This window comes from Capra hircus, chromosome 27 (genome assembly GCF_001704415.2).
Source record: "Capra hircus breed San Clemente chromosome 27, ASM170441v1, whole genome shotgun sequence".
NCBI lineage: Eukaryota > Metazoa > Chordata > Mammalia > Artiodactyla > Bovidae > Capra > Capra hircus.
In genome coordinates this window covers 8975968-8992449 of record NC_030834.1, presented here as the reverse complement: position 1 = coordinate 8992449, position 16482 = coordinate 8975968, and the positions used below count along the sequence as shown (strand labels likewise).

Sequence of the window (16482 nt, the reverse complement as noted above, 5' to 3'; positions counted from 1 at the left end):
CGCCCCAACTCTTCTGCCCACCAGGTGGCAGTAAAGCCCCACCTGATAGAGGAGGACCCCCCTCCACTGCACCCCCAACCCTCAATTCTTTGGGCTTCAAGTTTCCCTCAGGACTCCAGGACTCCAGAACACGCTCCACGGCTGTGCGTGTCTGAGGTGGGTGTGCAGGGGAGGAACAGACGTACCTCGACGCTGGTTTCATCGGTGACAACCTTGAGCACGTCTGTTACAGAAATGTAGCCCAAGCGCTTGGCTATGGCCAGAGGCGTGGTTCCATCCTGGGGAGAAGAGCAGACGGACGGCATGATCAGCCGAGACACACACCCCAATCATTCACACTCAGAGCAAGACCCTGCACACGTGGTCAGTGGTGCTCAAGGAGACGAGGTGCCGAGGTACTTAAACCTCCAGTGCTGGGTGTTCAGAGGAGATCTCAGCACCGAAGCCAAGAGCGGCCGAAAGGGAGGCAGTGGGAGGTCAGAGCCGGGGAGATACCAGCTGGGGTTGCAGGAATAGGAGGGCCCCGGGTGGTACTGCCCACGGCTCCCAAGGCTGGTTCTTCGGGTGTTAGTTACTGTTCGTGGAAACGGTTCAAATAACCCACATACTTCGGTGAACTCTTCTCAGGCCAGCCGGAAATCACAAGTCACCAGAAAATAAGGGAGGGGTAAATTTCTACTCTGATTTTAAAGGGAAGGGCTAACTGAAACTAAATGGATAACGAGGCTTTCCTTCTTTTTTTAATTTTTTGGCCATACCACATGGCATATGGGACCTCAGTTCCCTGACCAGGGATTGAACCCACGCCCTTTCAAAGTTCTCTGCTCCCAGGGTCTACCCCATGCAGATTGGGCCCCACCCACAGCGATGGCTTCAGCAACCACGGTGACAATCAAAGGTCCTCACGCTCTCCAAGCTGGAGGCAGTCACAGAGATAAGCCAGTATCTCTGACAGTCCCACTGCTTGGGGAGGAAATGACCGCTGAACAGTGACCGCTGATGTGGCTGAAGACCCCGAGGCCCCCAAACATCAGGACCCACCCAATACATTTGGTTCTGTTCACTCTCGTCACACTGAGAACAGCTTCACAGATTTTAGCAGGGATTTTGCAGAAGGTTTTGACAACATTTAAATAAAAATAAAAGGGAGAGGGTAAGCGGTGCTACTAGGATAAACTTCCACCTTCCCCATGCCCCGGGGAGCCTGTTCGGGCCCCCGACGCAATGGAGGCTGACCTGAGCTTCCCGGGTGAAGGGACGTCTCAGCGGCCCCCATGAGAGCAGGTCTCTGGAATCAGGGACCCCGGGCGGTACTCACCGAGCTGACCTCGTTTGGGGAAGCACCATGTTTGAGAAGCAGTGTCACGATGTCTGTATGGCCTTGTTGAGCCGCCTGGTGCAAGGGGCTGTATCCGAGCTGTAAAGCAGGTAGACATTTGGGAGGATGAGCTAGCGACAGAGATGAGCTAGCACTACCCACCCACCACAGAGCCTATGTCTTCTGTATGCAAAGTAAAAAAAAAAAAGCAGTTTCCCCATTTCTTCCTCCAGCGTCAAAGCTGAAAATTGTGGCGGAGCCCCACGTGTGCCCAGAGTGATTATAGGTGCCTCTGAGTTTGGCACTGGTCTTGTTACCGACCAGGGTCCTTGGCTTTTCCAGTCAATAGAAATTGATCAGAGGCCAGACAAGAAACTCAGGCAAGGCTTTACTGGGGCCCCTGCTGCAGAGGGGATGGGGGGTTGAAAACAAGTAACAGGCTTCCTTGCTTGCTCCCCAGGGGGAAGGGACAAGCTGGTTCCTGACATGGAGCGACAGTAGGGCGGGTCCAAGGGTCAGGCTGGAGGGGTGACTCAGGTGGTTTGCCTTTGGGTGGTGTTGCATGCAGGGGGCATGCACAGGACCCTGCTTTTGCTTCTGATAGCCTGCTTTTGCTCCCGGCTCTTTAGAAGTGGCAGTTGGGTTTGCGGTCTCTGTGTATCTTGTTGTCCATGACTTGCCCCAGCTGCTCAGGCACGGGGTTATTTTTAGTCCCTTATAGATTCTTTGTATTTTTGTTGCTGGAGGAGATGTTTGTCCAGGTGCAAGCCCTGCAGCAAAGAGGGGGAGGTGGTCCCAGCGTGTCTCTGCCTCAGGCATCCCCATACCTTGGTCTTGGCATTGACGTCTGCCTTGTGCTGCAGCAGAAACTTCACCAGCTTGATGTTCCCGTAATGACTGGCCACGTGGAGTGGAGTGTAACCCATCTGGAAAGTAAGAGAGGAGAGAGGGTGACTGGCAGGGCTTCTGGGGACAACACGAGTCACTCTGAGCTGGACGAGAAGGAAACTCGCACGGTAACGGCGGTAAAGGGGAGGATGGATGAGGAGGCCTTGGCAAGGCTGGCAGTGGCTCCCTGGGCTCAGCTGTCCAGGCTGTCGGAGGCCAGGGGCCTGGGAGGGGCACGGGGTTTGGCGTCGGGCAAGCGCAGTGTGAGGTGAGCAGGGGAGACTCAAGGGGGGCGGGCAAGCGGGTGATGGGAAAACTGGCCCTGGGTCTGGGGAAAGGGCCCGGCAAGGAGGCACCCGTGGGCGTTAAGCCTTGGTGGTGAGCGAAGTTCCCCAGATGAAGTATGGTGAGAAAAAAGTGGGGCTCATGGAACTGAGGCAATAGTTACAGGGAGTTCAGAAAAGAGGGTGGGGAGGGGGCAGCAAAGAAGGAGGAGGAAAGCCGGGAGAGATCCATGCTGCTGAAGCCAAGACAGGTCCCTCGGAGAGCCAGGGAAGCTGGCAGGGCAGAGGCCTTGCATGAGAAGGAGGTCCCTGCTGACCCGGACAAGACCCGCCTTGCCCTGCTGCCTGGGCTACCAGGTGGTACCATGAGGGTAGGAACTGGCCATGGATTGGAATGAATGGACTTTGGGTATTTATTCACTTGAATTTTGTCTGCAGGGGAGGTAATTCTCAAGGAAGCTGTTTTGCTGAATATTTTAGCGCTCCCTCCACAGGCTGACAGGCCAAGGCTCTCTCGGCCCCTAAGTGTCCTGGGGAGCCTAATCCTGGAGTTCACCTGGATCCAGACCCTGCAGGCTGGACCTGAAGTGACAGGCTGGCTTTGAGATCTCTAAGGTCTAATAAAGGTCTGCCTAGTCAAAGCTATGGTTTTTCCAGTAGTCATGTATGGACGTGATAGTTGGACCATAAAGAAGGCTGAACGCTGAAGAACTGATGCTTTCCAACTGTGGTGTTGGAGAAGATTCTTAAGAGTCCGCTGGATAGCAAGGAGGTCATACCAGTCCGTCCTAAAGAAAATCAACCCTGAATCTTCATTGGAAGGACTGATGCTGAAGCTGAAGCTGCAATACTTTGGCCACCTGATGCGAAGCAACGACTCACCGGAAAAGGCACTTATGCTGGGAAAGATTGAAGGCAGGAAGACAAGGGGGTGACAGAGGATGAGATGGTTGGATGACATCACTGACTCAATGGACATGAGTTTGAACAAACTCTGGGCGATGGTGAAGGGCAGGGAAGCCTGGAGTGCTGTAGCGCATAAGGTCGCAGAGTTGGACAAGACTTAGCAACTGAACAAAAGCAGCAACAAGTTCTAACTCACAGTACGGGATCTCTCAGGGCAAGATCCCAAAAGACTAAACTGGGCTGGTGAGAGAACCTCAAAGGTCCAGAACATTCTTGGGTTTTAAGCAGGTTCCTGTAGAGGCTGTAGGCAGTTGGGGATCAAATACGTCTTGGATTTTTCTGGGAGCCTTTAATGTCACGCTACCGACTGGTGTTCCTGGTGGGCTCTGGAGGGGGCTGGGGCTGGAGGGGTGTTGCTTTGTCTCTTTCATTTAATACACTTGCCTTGCAGTGAAAAGGAACAAAATGATGCCTCTTCCAGGAAGCCTCCTTTTCCCACCAAATGGAGAAACCCTCCCCTCCCTCTATGCTCCTTCTGGTTCACTAGCGCCCTCCTTGCACCGGACATCACACCCGCTGTCCCTTTCTGCTCTAACATCATCTGCAGGTGCCTCGAGGCAGAATCCACTGTGTGCTGGGCACTGGGTTGTTCTCTATCCCCCACCCCACAGCCACCCCCCCACCCCCCCTGCCAACCCTCTGCACACAGAGGCTCAAGGAATGCTGACCTGCTCCGAGCCAAATGCCAGACTAGAAGGCACAGAATTCTCCAGTGCATCCAGGGAAGCCTGACATTTTGACACCTGGCTCATGTAAGACAGGGATTGGAATCATGACTCGCTACAGAGGCTCAAATGTCCAACCAACTTCTTAAACTCCCCACTAGAAAGTGAGCCCATTGGCCTGGGGTCCACTGCTGCCCCTAGGAAGTGGCAGACAGGAATGGGCCGCTGTGTCCTTGGGGTTTCCAAACTCCTGGGATGGACCAGTGAGGGAGGCCAGAGCGAGTAGGCGCGCGGGCGCAGGGGGAAAGTGTGGACAGGATGCAGGCTGTGAGTCTTACCCGGGTGGTGGCGTCTACCGTGACACCGTGTTTGATCAGCACGTCTGCCACTGGAACGTGGCCTTCTTGTGCGACCAGATGGAGGGGAGTGAGTCCACTCTGGGAAGGAAAAGAAGTTCATCAGTTTGCAGCCAAGACAGAGTTCTAGGTCATGCTGGGAAAGCATTGAGGTTTGGGAGTCACACTTGGCTCTGTAGCCACCAACCAGCTATTTGACCTCAGGCAAGCTCTTCTAGGCCTCCACATCCTTAATGAAAACATGAAGTGGTTGAACTAAACCAGAGGTCAGCAATGGCTTCTGCTAAGGGCCAGATCATCAATATTTTAGGCTTAACTCCATCAGTTATAGTGAGAAAGTGTACATGTCAACAGGTAAACAAATGGGCATGGCTGTGTTCCAACAAAACTTTATTTATACAAACAAGTGGTGGGCTGGATTTGGCCTTCAAGCCGTAGTTTGCTAATATCTGAACTACATGAACTTTATTGTCCATTTCAGTGGTAACATTTCTTATTTCCACAACTTGAGATGAGCTTCGAAGTCTTGGTTTGCTTATCAAGAAAACAGGGATTAGCAATGACAAATCTCAAGGGCAAAGGAAGGCTCACTTGAGAAAACATAAACAAAAACGTGCCATTTAAATGCAGTCTGTGATCTGCACACCCAGCCAGTGATTTGCTGGAAAAAGGATGGAACGATAGAAGATCCTGCTGGGACTGAAAAAAGCCAGATTCTTGGAGTTCTTAACACATCCTTCTCATAGTGCATAGTATAGTGTTAGTCGCTCAGTCATGTCCGACTCTTTGCGACCCCATGGACTGTAGCCCGCCAGGCTTCTCTGTCCATGGAATTTTCCAGGCAAGAATACTGGAGTGGGTAGCCATTCCCTTCTCCAGGGGATCTTCCTGACCCAGGGATCAAACCCACGCTTCCTGCATTATAGGTGTATTCTTTACCATCTGAGCTACCAGGGAAGTCCATCTGTCTCACAAGGATGATAATACTCCAGAAATCTTGCTTGATATGTGGGCAGCACTCACACAAAAATGCCAGGAAAGCCTTCTATCTCCTGTTTCTGACTCTACAAGCCTTACTAACCATGGGGCAAACAGGGCTGCCTCCTCTCCAGAAACTCCATTCGCCCTTCCCTACCATCTGTCCTTTCCCCCTCAGCTGAAGGGAGGCCCAGGGGCAGTGCCCCCCCACACTGAAGCCAGCACAAGTGGGCAGGGAGGCCCAGAGAAGAACAGGTCCGGGCTCAGCCCCAGCTACCAGGCGCCATGCCCGACCCCTGGGAAAACACAGTAGCCTGCCTGGTGATGGTGGGTGTGGATGGGTGGGCATGTCTCCAGGGCAAAGCTTCGCCATCCGGCCCCTGGTCCCCGACAGAGCTCACTTAAATGACACCAGCAGGAGACCAGTATAATGGTGCTGCCCCACGGTTCCCTCCTGGGGTCACTTATTCAAACCTGTCCAGAAAGAGCCGGTAGATTCAGTAGATTCTTAAAGAAATATTAAGTTATCTGTAAAATGCTTGCCCTTCTGAAACTGTATTATGTTCATGTATCATCTAAAGAAGTGACCCTTTATAGTGTATGATTCCATTTACAAGAAATGTCCGGAACAGGCAAATTCACAGTGACAGAGAGCAGATGAATGGTTGCCAGGGGACGGGGGTTTGAGGGCGATGGGATGTGGCCACTAATGGGTCTGAGGTTTCCTTTTGGGGTGGCAGGAATGTCTGGAAGTTAGGTAGTGGTGGTGTTCATTCAATTCTGCAAATATACCCCAAACCACCAAATAGTACAGTTCAAACCAGTGAAGTTTATGGTATGGGAGTTATATTTCAATAAAACAGCTGCTTAATGAAAGAAGTGACTCTTATAGACTTAGAGAACAAACTTATGGTTTCTGGAGGGATGGATTGGGGGAAGGGATAGTTAGGGAGTTGAGGATTGACATGTACACACTGCTATCTATTAAATGGATAACCATCAAGGTCTTACTGTATAGCACATGGAACTCTGCTCGATGTTACGTGCACCCTGGATGGGAGGGGAGTTTGGGGGAGACTGGATACATGGACATATAGAGCTGAGTCCCTTCACTGTTACCTGAAACTATCATGATATTCCTAATTGGCTATACCCCAATACAAAACAAAACGCTTAAAAGTTACAAAGCAAAACAAAAAACAAAAGAAGCGACTCTTAGCCTTTCTTGGGCCATGCATTCCTGGGAGACGCTGACGAAAACCACGAGGACGTCAGCGGGGAACAAATTCCCAGGTGCCCCCTCCACCGGTTGCTACACCAGGAGGGTTTTCTACTCACACGCCAATAGTCCCTGGACTGATAATCTCATTTAAGGGACAGGTCAGCATTGAAAACAATGCCTTTGCTACAGAAAAAGAATATTTAGTTCCAACTTCATCGATTCCTGAATGTAGAAACTAACCTCTACGTGGGAAAGTGTGCGGTGGATTTCAACAGTGATCTTTGTGTGGGTTCTTGAGTCATTCTATTTAGGAAGGACCAGCTTTGGCATCAGGTAGGCATGGGGTCCTACAATCTTGGAATTAGCAACCTTTCTGAACCTGTTCATTCATTTATAAAACTGAGATAAAACCTACACAGGGCTGTTGTAAGGGTCACACACACATGCACACATGCACACACACACACGTGCATCACCGGATTCAGAACCCGGGCACAGCACAGGTGCTCCCAGGCTTCAGCTGACCCCCAATGCGATGGAGTCTACAGACTCGTGTTTACCTTGTTGCCCAGGTTTCCATTGGCCTGTTTGGACAGCAGGAGAGCCACCATCTCCGCGTGGCCCTCCTGAGCCGCCAGGTGGAGGGGGGTCACGCCTTGCACCGACTCTGCGTTCGCCGAGCCCCCATACTGCAGCAGACTGCGGGCCACCTCCAGCTGGTTCTGCTTGGCGGCGATGTGCAGAGGCGTGTAGCCGTTCTGAAATGGAAGGGGCCCCCGGAGCCTGCTTACAGGAGTGCTGAGTTGACAAGCTGAGTGCATGCCTTCCGGTTTAGATCCTCCAAGGCGGGGCCAGGAGGTCTGATTTAAGGCTGGTATCACCCGGGAGGGTCACTTCAGTAAACAAACAAACTGACCGAGTCCACTGGGTTTGGAGAGGCTCCCAGACCAGCAAAGCCCTGTTCCCGTTCTCTCCATCTATGTTCCAGGCGTGAGTGCCCTGTCCCCAACAGATGCTAGGATTCAGCCAGGCAGCCTATAGAACAACCAGCAGGCTAGGTGCAGATGAAAATACAAGACCTTCTTTCCTGCCATGAGAACAGCATTCCAGACAGTTCATGGAGGGGAAAGAAGAGAGCTCTTTCTGGTTCCCTGTGCGGCTGGCCCAAGAGCTCCTCCGAACTCTATGGCTTCAGGCAGGTGGCGTAAAAGGAGAAGCCCTGGCGAGGGACCTGCGGACGTGAAGTCAGTCCTTGGCTCACTTTTATTTTATTTTTTATTAATTTTTATGGGAGGACAGTTGCTCTACTGTCCCTGATCTACTTTAACCAGCTGTGTGACTAGGGGCAAAAGAGTCAATGACCTCTAGACGCACTTTTGTATTTTTTTAAGCCTTAAAAGTGGATAGTGTAGCTAGGCCATGGAGGCAACCTAGATGTCCTTTGACAGATGAGTGGATACAGAAATGGCGGTACAAGGCGGAGGTGGGCCAATACAGTAAAATTCCAGTTTAAAGCACTGAGGGACAGGGTAAGATCCATCTCCATGGTGGATTTTATGGGGAAAGGAAAAGTTGTCACTTCCAAAGAAGGAAACTGAATAACAAAAATCATTCTCTTTCGAGGAATTATGTAAAACCACTCTAGTGTTCCTCCTTTTAGATTGGATTATGTTATGAGAAAACGCTAAATCCTTTGGAGGCTGTGTTCCCCTGACAAGATTGGCATTTCTATTGTAGTAAAATTAATTAAACAAAATGAGTTTTGTACTGTATCAAGAGGGAGCAAAGGAAAGAGGCGGGATTCAGTGGATCAGGCTTGAGATCTGGAGTCAAGCCCACATGGAGAGCCTTCTCTCTGAGCATCAGAGAATCTTCTGACTTCAGGACGCAAGTGCTTTTAGCCAGAGCCCTGCTTCTCAGACTCGAGTGTGTATGAAATCACGTGGGATCTTGTTAAAGTGCAGATTCTGACTAGGCGGGCCCCAGATTCTGCATTCTGAAAACCTCCCAGGTCAGGATGCAATGTGGTGAGGCTGATGCTCACCCAGGGTGCCTCTCTGCAACCTGCGTTCCATTCCCTGCATGGAAGCAAGGATCAGTGACTTCCACTGTGAAGAGGACAGGAACTCCAGCAATTATTCTTGTTGGTATAATCAGGAGTCCAGGCCGCCAAGACAGACAGTGGAAGGTGTCTGCTGGCAAGAACAGCATCCTGTCCTGGCAATGGGCAAGCTTGCCCTGGAGCTCAGGCTGCCAGGTGACCCCCGGTTAAAACTGAGATATAAGAGCAATGTATCTCTGTCTGTCTCAAATCAGGGGCCAGCCCCTTGGAGCTCCCTCCAAGCTAGGACTACAGGGAATGAATGACCTTCTGTAGGTGATAAGAGAAGGGGCAGGAGAGTCAGGGAGAGAGGATGTGAGCCGTAAAAGGCTCCTCTTTCCACAGGCAGTGAGCTCGTCCAAAGGAACGCACACACGCTGGAGAGAGAGCTGCCTCAACGTTAAAACAACATCAGCATCAGAATTAGAAAGGGGCGGGTTTGGTTTGGGTGCAGAGAGATTTGCATGTGAAATTCTACAAAATTGCCAGACTACTTTGGAAACTATTTTTTGCCATGGAAACAAAACCCATCTGTACAGGGTTTATGTGTGGATAAAGCTCTCTTTAAATACCATGGGGCTGGCTCCGATTTCTTTTATATAAAGGGGGGTGCGAGGAGGAGGGGAGTCCAGCAGTTTTATTTTTAGAGGTAGGAGTAAGTCACGTCCCCCGTGGGGCCGCGTGCTGTCTGCGCAGCGATGCAGGCTCTGCTACAGCAGCGCAGGGAGGGGACTGGAGCCCAAGGAGACAGGGTGTCTGGGAGAGGCTGTGTGCTGTGTCTGCAGGACGGTGATGCTGTACATTTCAGACGAGCATCTGAGCAGGGAGGGCAATCTGAAGGCTGACACGGATCTTCCCCAACCGGGTTGTCTCCCCACGGGGGTCCGCAGGGGTGGGCTGGAATCATACTCTGACCCTCCCGAGACCCCTCCTGATAAAGGGCTGAGCACGAGGGTTCGCTCCCTGGCCCCAAAATCCATAAATTATCCTCACTCTCACTTTCCTTTCTTCTGAGTCTCGACTGTCCATCTAACAGTGAGTGGAGAAACCGCATGTGTCCTTTGCCCCCAAGCCCTGCTCCCTCCCCTCACCCTCCTCCACATGGCCACCAACCCTCAAGGCCCCTCTGCCCTTGCAGATCTTGCCATCCTCTCACCTCATCCCACAGAGGGGCAGCCTGCCCCCGCCAATGATGCTGGTGTCCAGCTTCATCTCTGTACCTCGTTCTGCCCCCTGCAGTCCACTCTAACATAAACCCCACCTGCTGCCTACACTAAGGGTCCCTCGGGGGTGATGGACCCGCGACTCTGAGGATCTCAAGGGCTGGCATGAGGCCGGCCAGTGGCCACGCGTCCCCGTGGAACATATGGACAGAAGGAGCACCACTTCAGAGCCTGAACTCAGGAGGAAAACAGCCGGGGGAGACCACCCGCCTTTAAAACAGGTTCTGCGCTTCCAGGTTCTGGCAAGTTTACCCCCTGCCCCAAATATTCTCCAAGTGTGTCTGTCCCCTGTCCGAGCATGAAGAGCATGAGATCACCCCCTACCCAGAATGTTCTCCAGAGGGGCCCCTGTCCCAGCATCAAGAGCACGCTGTACATGCTGACGTCTGACGTCAGGCTTGGGGACACATCTGTCGTGTGAACAAGTCCCCCTTCTGGGAGGTGACCTGTGGTAGGAAGTGCCCCCGCCTCCCTCCCTGCTCCTGGTCCCCCAGCAGCAGCCACAGCCCAACCCGGGGGATGAGAGCAGGGTCCTGAGGTGGGGCCGAGGTGGGCACCGGCCGGGGGGCTTACCCAGGCGGGGCTGTGCGGGGAGCCGCCCCGGGGTAGCAGCCGCTTGACGACGTCCAGGTGGTTGTGGTGCACGGCCACGTGCAGGGGGGTCAGTCCGCTCTGTGGGGGGATGGGGACAGCCTTCACTTGGGGAGCGGCCCCCTGGCCAGGCCCCAGGAGCCAGGCCTTGGGGTCCATGTTACTTCTGCTACCCAGGAAATCCGCGGAAGAGCCATGTCAGAGCCAGGCCACTGGAGAACACAGCCAGCGGAACCTGGGCCACCTCCTCAGTCCTGGGGGTCACCCTCTCAGTCCTGGGGGTCACCTCCTCAGTCCTGAGAGGGTCACCTCCTCACCCCTGGGGGGTCACCTCCTGATTCCTCGGAGGTCATCTCCTCAGTCCTGAGGGTCACCCCCTCAGTCCTGGGGGTCACCCCCTCAGTCCTGGGGGGTCACCTCATTCCTGAAGGGCCACCTCCTCAGTCCTAGGGGGTCACTTCCTCACTCCTGGGGGCCACCTCCTCACTCCTGGGGATCACCTCACTCCTGGGGTCCACCTCCTCACTCCTGGGGGCCACCTCCTCACTCCTGGAGGGTCACCTCACTCCTGGGGCCCACCTCCTCACTCACGGGGATCACCTCACTCCTGGGGTCCACCTCCTCACTCCTGGGGGGGTCACTTCACTCCTGGGGGGCCACCTCCTCACTCATGGGGGCTACCTCCTCAGTCCTGGGGGGGCCACCTCCTCACTCCTGGGGGCCACCTCCTCACTCCTAGGAGGTCACGTCACTCCTGGGGGCCCACCTCCTCACTCATGGAGATCACCTCACTCCTGGGGTCCACCTCCTCACTCCTGGGGGTTCACTTCACTCCTGGGGGGCCACCTCCTCACTCCTGGGGGCTACCTCCTCACTCCTGGGGGGGCCACCTCCTCACTCCTCGGGGCCACCTCCTCACTCCTGGGGGGGCCACCTCCTCACTCCTAGGGGGTCACCTTCTCACTCCTGGGGGTCACTTCACTCCTGGAGGGTCACCTCCTCAATCCTGGGGCCGACGGGGCAGTGCCCTCATCACTCTGGCTCAGAGGGGCCACCAGGTCTTTCTAGAAGGGCACAGTGCTGTCAGGAAGATCAGTCCCCCCAGAGGCCACTCTCCCTGGGTGGCTGCCCGTTCACAAGGTAGAGATGCCACCACCCGTGGGAAGCTGTGCCTCCATCCTGGCTCCACTCTGACCCCTGACCCCGGGTGGGACACGAGGTCAAGCTCACCTTCCCGGCGGCGTTGGGGTGTGCGTCGTGCTCCAGCAGCAGCTCCGTCATAAACACCTTCCCATACTTGGCTGCCACGTGGAGAGGGGTAAATCCTTTCTGAGGAGAAACACCGGCCGTCAGACGCCTGGGAGCCCCTGCTGTCCTCCCCAGGGAAAGGGTCTGCGTGTGGCCAAGGAGGTGCCCACCCCGGCTGGCACAGAGATGCAGGAAAGGGCATGGAACAGGCGGTCCCGCCTAGACACCTGGACCGGCAACCAGCCACCGCCCCTCTCCCTCTTGTGACGGAGTCAGAACCGCTGGTGCTGTTATTTGACAGCCATCAAGCTGAGGGCCGGGGCTGGACCATCATCCTTCTCTCATCCCAGAACCTGCATGGATTGTTCAGAGCAGACCCTGAGACATTCCATGATGAAAGGATGAAGGCTGGGTGGGTAGAAGGAAACTACAGTTCCAGGCAACACAGAGGTGGGACGGCCCTCCCCGGCCCGGGACCCATACCTTGGTCATGCACGCCTGGGACGCCTCCTTTTCCAGAAGGGCCAGCGCCGTTTCCATGTGGCCCTCTCGGGCTGCGATGTGCAGGGGGGTGTGCCCGGCAGTGGTGGCCAGGTTGGGGTTGGCATTATTTTCTAGCAGGAGCTTCACCATGTTTGTGTGGCCGATGCGAGCTGCACAGTGAAGTGGGGTCTGGTCATCCTGGAACCCAGAGTGAAAACAAAGAACAGGAACGCTAAGGTTACCTAACCCAACTCTTCATTTTACACAGCAGGCAGGTGAGGCCCAGAGAGGTTAAGTGACTTTCTCAAAGACACATGGCTAGTAAGAGGAAGAGCTGAGATGCAAGTCTCCAAGTTACAGAAACCAGTATGTTCTTTCTCTTTTAATCTTTATAACTCTCATTTAGTCCTATAACAACCTTTCAAGTGAGTTCTTATTCCTACTTATTTGCCTAAAGCCTTAGCCTTCCCATCTGTAAAATGGGAATAATGGTATTGACCTCATAGGGCTGTGGTTAGGATCAAGCAGACTGCGTATATAAGAAGTCTCACCCGAAGTATGGCGGAGTCAAGATTGCCAGGAGAAATATCAATAACCTCAGATATGCAGATGACACCTCCCTTATGGCAGAAAGCGAAGAGGAACTAAAGAGCCTCTTGACGAAAGTGAAAGAGGAGAGTGAAAAAGTTGGCTTAAAACTTAACGTTCAGAAAACTAAGATCATGGCATCTGGTCCCATCACTTCATGGCAAATAGATGGGGGAACAGTGGAAAAGTGTGAAAGACTTTATTTTGGGGGGTACAAAATCATTGCAGGTGGTGACTTCAGCCATGAAATTAAAAGACGCTTACTCCTTGGAAGAAAATATATGACCAACCTAGATAGCATGTTGAAAAGCAGAGACATTACTTTGCCAACAAAGGTCTGTCTAGTCAAAGCTATGGTTTTTCCAGTGGTCATGTATGGATATGAAAGTTGGACTATAAAGAAAGCTGAGCACCAAAGAATTGATGCTTTTGAACTGTGGTGTTGGAGAAGACTCTTGACAGTCCCTTGGACTGCAAGGAGATCCAACCAGTCCATCCTAAAGGAAATCAGTCCTGAATATTCACTGGAAGGACTGACACTAAAGCTGAAACTCCAATGCTTTGGCCACCTGATGTGAGGAACTGACTCATTGGAAAAGACCCTGATGCTGGGAAAGATGGAAGATCCAAAGATTGGTTGGATGGCATCACCAACTCGATGGACATGAGTTTGAGTCAGCTCTGGGAGTTAGTGATGGACAGGGAGGCCTGGTGTGCTGCAGTCCATGGGGTTGCAAAGAGTCGGAGGGGACTGAGTGACTGAACTGAGCTGAACTGATCCATTGTGGGTCTTCTCACATACAGATCTCAGAGACACTGTGGGTTCGGCCCCAGACCACGGCAATAAAATGGGTTATCTCAGTAAAGCGAGTCACACAAATTTTTTGGTTTACCAGTGCATATAAAACTATTTTTATATGATACTATTCTCTGTTGTGTGTGCAGTGTCATTATGTTCAAATATATATATATAGTAATTGAAAAATACTTTATTGCTAGAAAAATGCCAACCGCTTAGCAACCTGGGTTGCCACAAAACTTCAACCAGTAAAAAACACATGATTTGCAAAGTGCACTAAAGCAAAGGGCAATTAAACCAGGGTGTCTGTCCTGTCTGAGTGTTTGCTTGTCTTTCTGCCTGAAGGCTTTCCCTGGCTTTCTCTATGCCAAGGGTGATGGAGGGTCAGAACTGGGAAAGGGCAAGATGACTTTTCATCCCCTGTCCCCTGCCGCTCCCCGTTTCCCCCTGAAACGGAAGCAGTTGGTGGGCCAGATCTCTGTGTTATTGGGCCCAGGGGTGGAGGTTCTGTCACACGGTCCAAACCCAGACTGCAGTCCTGATACTCAACAGCACCTCTGAAGCCTATGCAGTAGGGACGTCTGATGGTGACCAAAGCCAGCCTGCAAACTCAGCAGCAATTCTTCCCCTTTGTTCACTCAGTTCTTTTGAGATGCCTGTTATTACCACCAAGGGGACTCTTTTGTTTTCAGATTAAGTAATTGCTGATTTTCACTGGCAACACTTCCTTGAAAAAGTGACTTCTCTTCTGATACTGTGACTGTAACCATCATGCATCCTTTCAGCTCCCAAACACTGCTCACTGGGCTTTTGTCTTCCTAAAGAAACAGCTCTGATGCCAGCACACATCTGGCCTTCTCAGAAGCCCTGCAAAGCAGAACCTGAGCACTGGGTGCAACCACGTGGGTGGGACAGGGAATCTCGGCCCCACGAGCCCTGCAGCCCAGCCTCGGAGCTCCTCCTACACTTCAAGGCTCATGTCCAGGACTGCTGCTGCCTCCGGAACCCACCTTGGCCTTGGCGTTGACTTTGGCTTTGTTCTGGAGCAAATATTTGGCCACTTCCGTGTGCCCTGCTCTGGCTGCCATGTGTAGCGGGGTCTCCACTTTCTGCAAAACAACAAAATTATAGAAGTGTTAACTCGTGCCGGGTTTCTAAAAGGGAACACACAGAGCTCCATGGTGCCAGCTTGGGGGGTTTTCACCCAAGAGGTGGAGTTGCCCCAGCAAGCAACATCAGCCTTTGGCCTGCTGATGCCTGGTGTGCGTGTGTGTATGAGTGTGTGTGCATGCAAGATACACTTAAAAGTAAACCCCAGAGCAAAGGAATGTTTATAAATGCACATATATTCCTAGAATAACACAGAAGTTTCCGAATAATTGTCCAAAATAAAATCCCAAGACTTACAGACATGTAACAAGTTTCACTGAGATACAGACCTTCTCCCCAAGTCAGAAGTCCCTGCTATTCTGAAATTTCTGCCTCTGTCTGGGAAACGAAAGCTTGGGCTCCTCTGAGCCCTCGGTCCCCAGCAAGGGCTGGCTCTGCCCACGGACTCACCACGTTGGAGACGTTGGGCGATGCTTCCCGCTGCAGCAGGCTTTTCACGATGGGCAGGTGCCCCATGAAGGAGGCCACGTGGAGAGGCGTCAGGCCGGACTGGAACAGACCAGACGGGAGTGAGACAGGAGCCCTCCCGGTTCCTCCAGAGACACAGCCAAAGGGAGCTTAGGCTTTCCTGCCTCTAAGTGCTTTGGAACAGTTTTCCCAGGAAAGGGAGTTCAAGGAAATGGGTCTGCTTCCAAGAAAAGGGTTGGGGAGGGTAGGGGAAATCCCATTGCAGGGTGATTCCATCCATATTCACAACTCAGAATATTGCATCTGACCTTGGACAGCTCCCTGAGCTCTGACACAAGCTCCGGGTCTTATCCATCCCTGATTCATTCCTTTGAGAGTTCTAGACTAGCACACATGCGGACATGGGCACCACAGAGGCAGCCACAAAGGACAACTCTGAAGATGGCTATTAGAAGAAGACCCTCGGAGACCCTTGGCTCGCCCACGGGGTTCCCCTTACCTCGGTGACTGCGTCGATGGAGGCCCCCATCTTCAGCAGCAGCTCCATGACACGGATGTGGTTCTTCTTGCAGGCAATGTGCAAGGGGGTAAAGCCATTCTGCAGCCCCACACAAAGGGAGACAGACGAGCAGGGGCTTACCCGCGAGCCCAGGGAAAACCCCAACCACCTCGCTGATGAGAAGGAAGCCTCGGGCCCAGCCCATCAGTGGTTCCCACAAACTGGAAGTGGCAGGCGGCATGCACCATGCACCAGGCATGATCCTGAACATGTCTGCACAGCTTTTTTTTAAAAAATTTGGTCGTGTTTTTGGATGCACTGAAAGAGCCTGCTGTTTCAAGTTTCCTTGAGGGGAAATTTACAATGAAGAGAACTTCTGTGAAGCACATCACATTCCCTCGTCCCTGGAACCACTGATCAGCTTTCGGTCAAATGGATTCCTGTACCTCATCCCTACTGTAATGTGTCATGTGTGTTAGTTGCTCAGTCGTGTCTGATTCTTTGCGACTCCATGGACTATAACCCGCCAGGCTCCTCTGTCCATGGGATTCTCCAGGCAAGAATACTGGAGCGGGTTGCCATGCCCTCCTCCAGGGGATCTTCCCAACCCGGGGATCGAACTCAGATCTCCTGCACTGCAGGCAAACTCTTTACTGTGCAAGCAGGAAATACTAGGATGTAAACTCCACAAGGGG

General features: G+C 52.7%; 1 protein-coding gene across 4 annotated transcripts in view; it reads right to left on the bottom strand.

The window, feature by feature from the left end:
- ANK1 (ankyrin 1) overlaps positions 1–16482 on the bottom strand; it is a 241294-nt gene that overhangs the window by 52714 nt on the left and 172098 nt on the right. For all 4 annotated transcript variants that reach the window (XM_018041977.1, XM_018041976.1, XM_018041978.1 and 1 more), the window contains exons 11-21: positions 15788–15886; positions 15271–15369; positions 14721–14819; positions 12324–12521; positions 11823–11921; positions 10575–10673; positions 7238–7435; positions 4460–4558; positions 2146–2244; positions 1319–1417; positions 186–278 (exon numbers count right to left, since the gene is read on the bottom strand). In XM_018041977.1, coding sequence (XP_017897466.1) covers positions 186–278; positions 1319–1417; positions 2146–2244; positions 4460–4558; positions 7238–7435; positions 10575–10673; positions 11823–11921; positions 12324–12521; positions 14721–14819; positions 15271–15369; positions 15788–15886 — 1281 coding nt within the window. The remainder of the gene's footprint in view (positions 1–185; positions 279–1318; positions 1418–2145; positions 2245–4459; positions 4559–7237; positions 7436–10574; positions 10674–11822; positions 11922–12323; positions 12522–14720; positions 14820–15270; positions 15370–15787; positions 15887–16482) is intronic.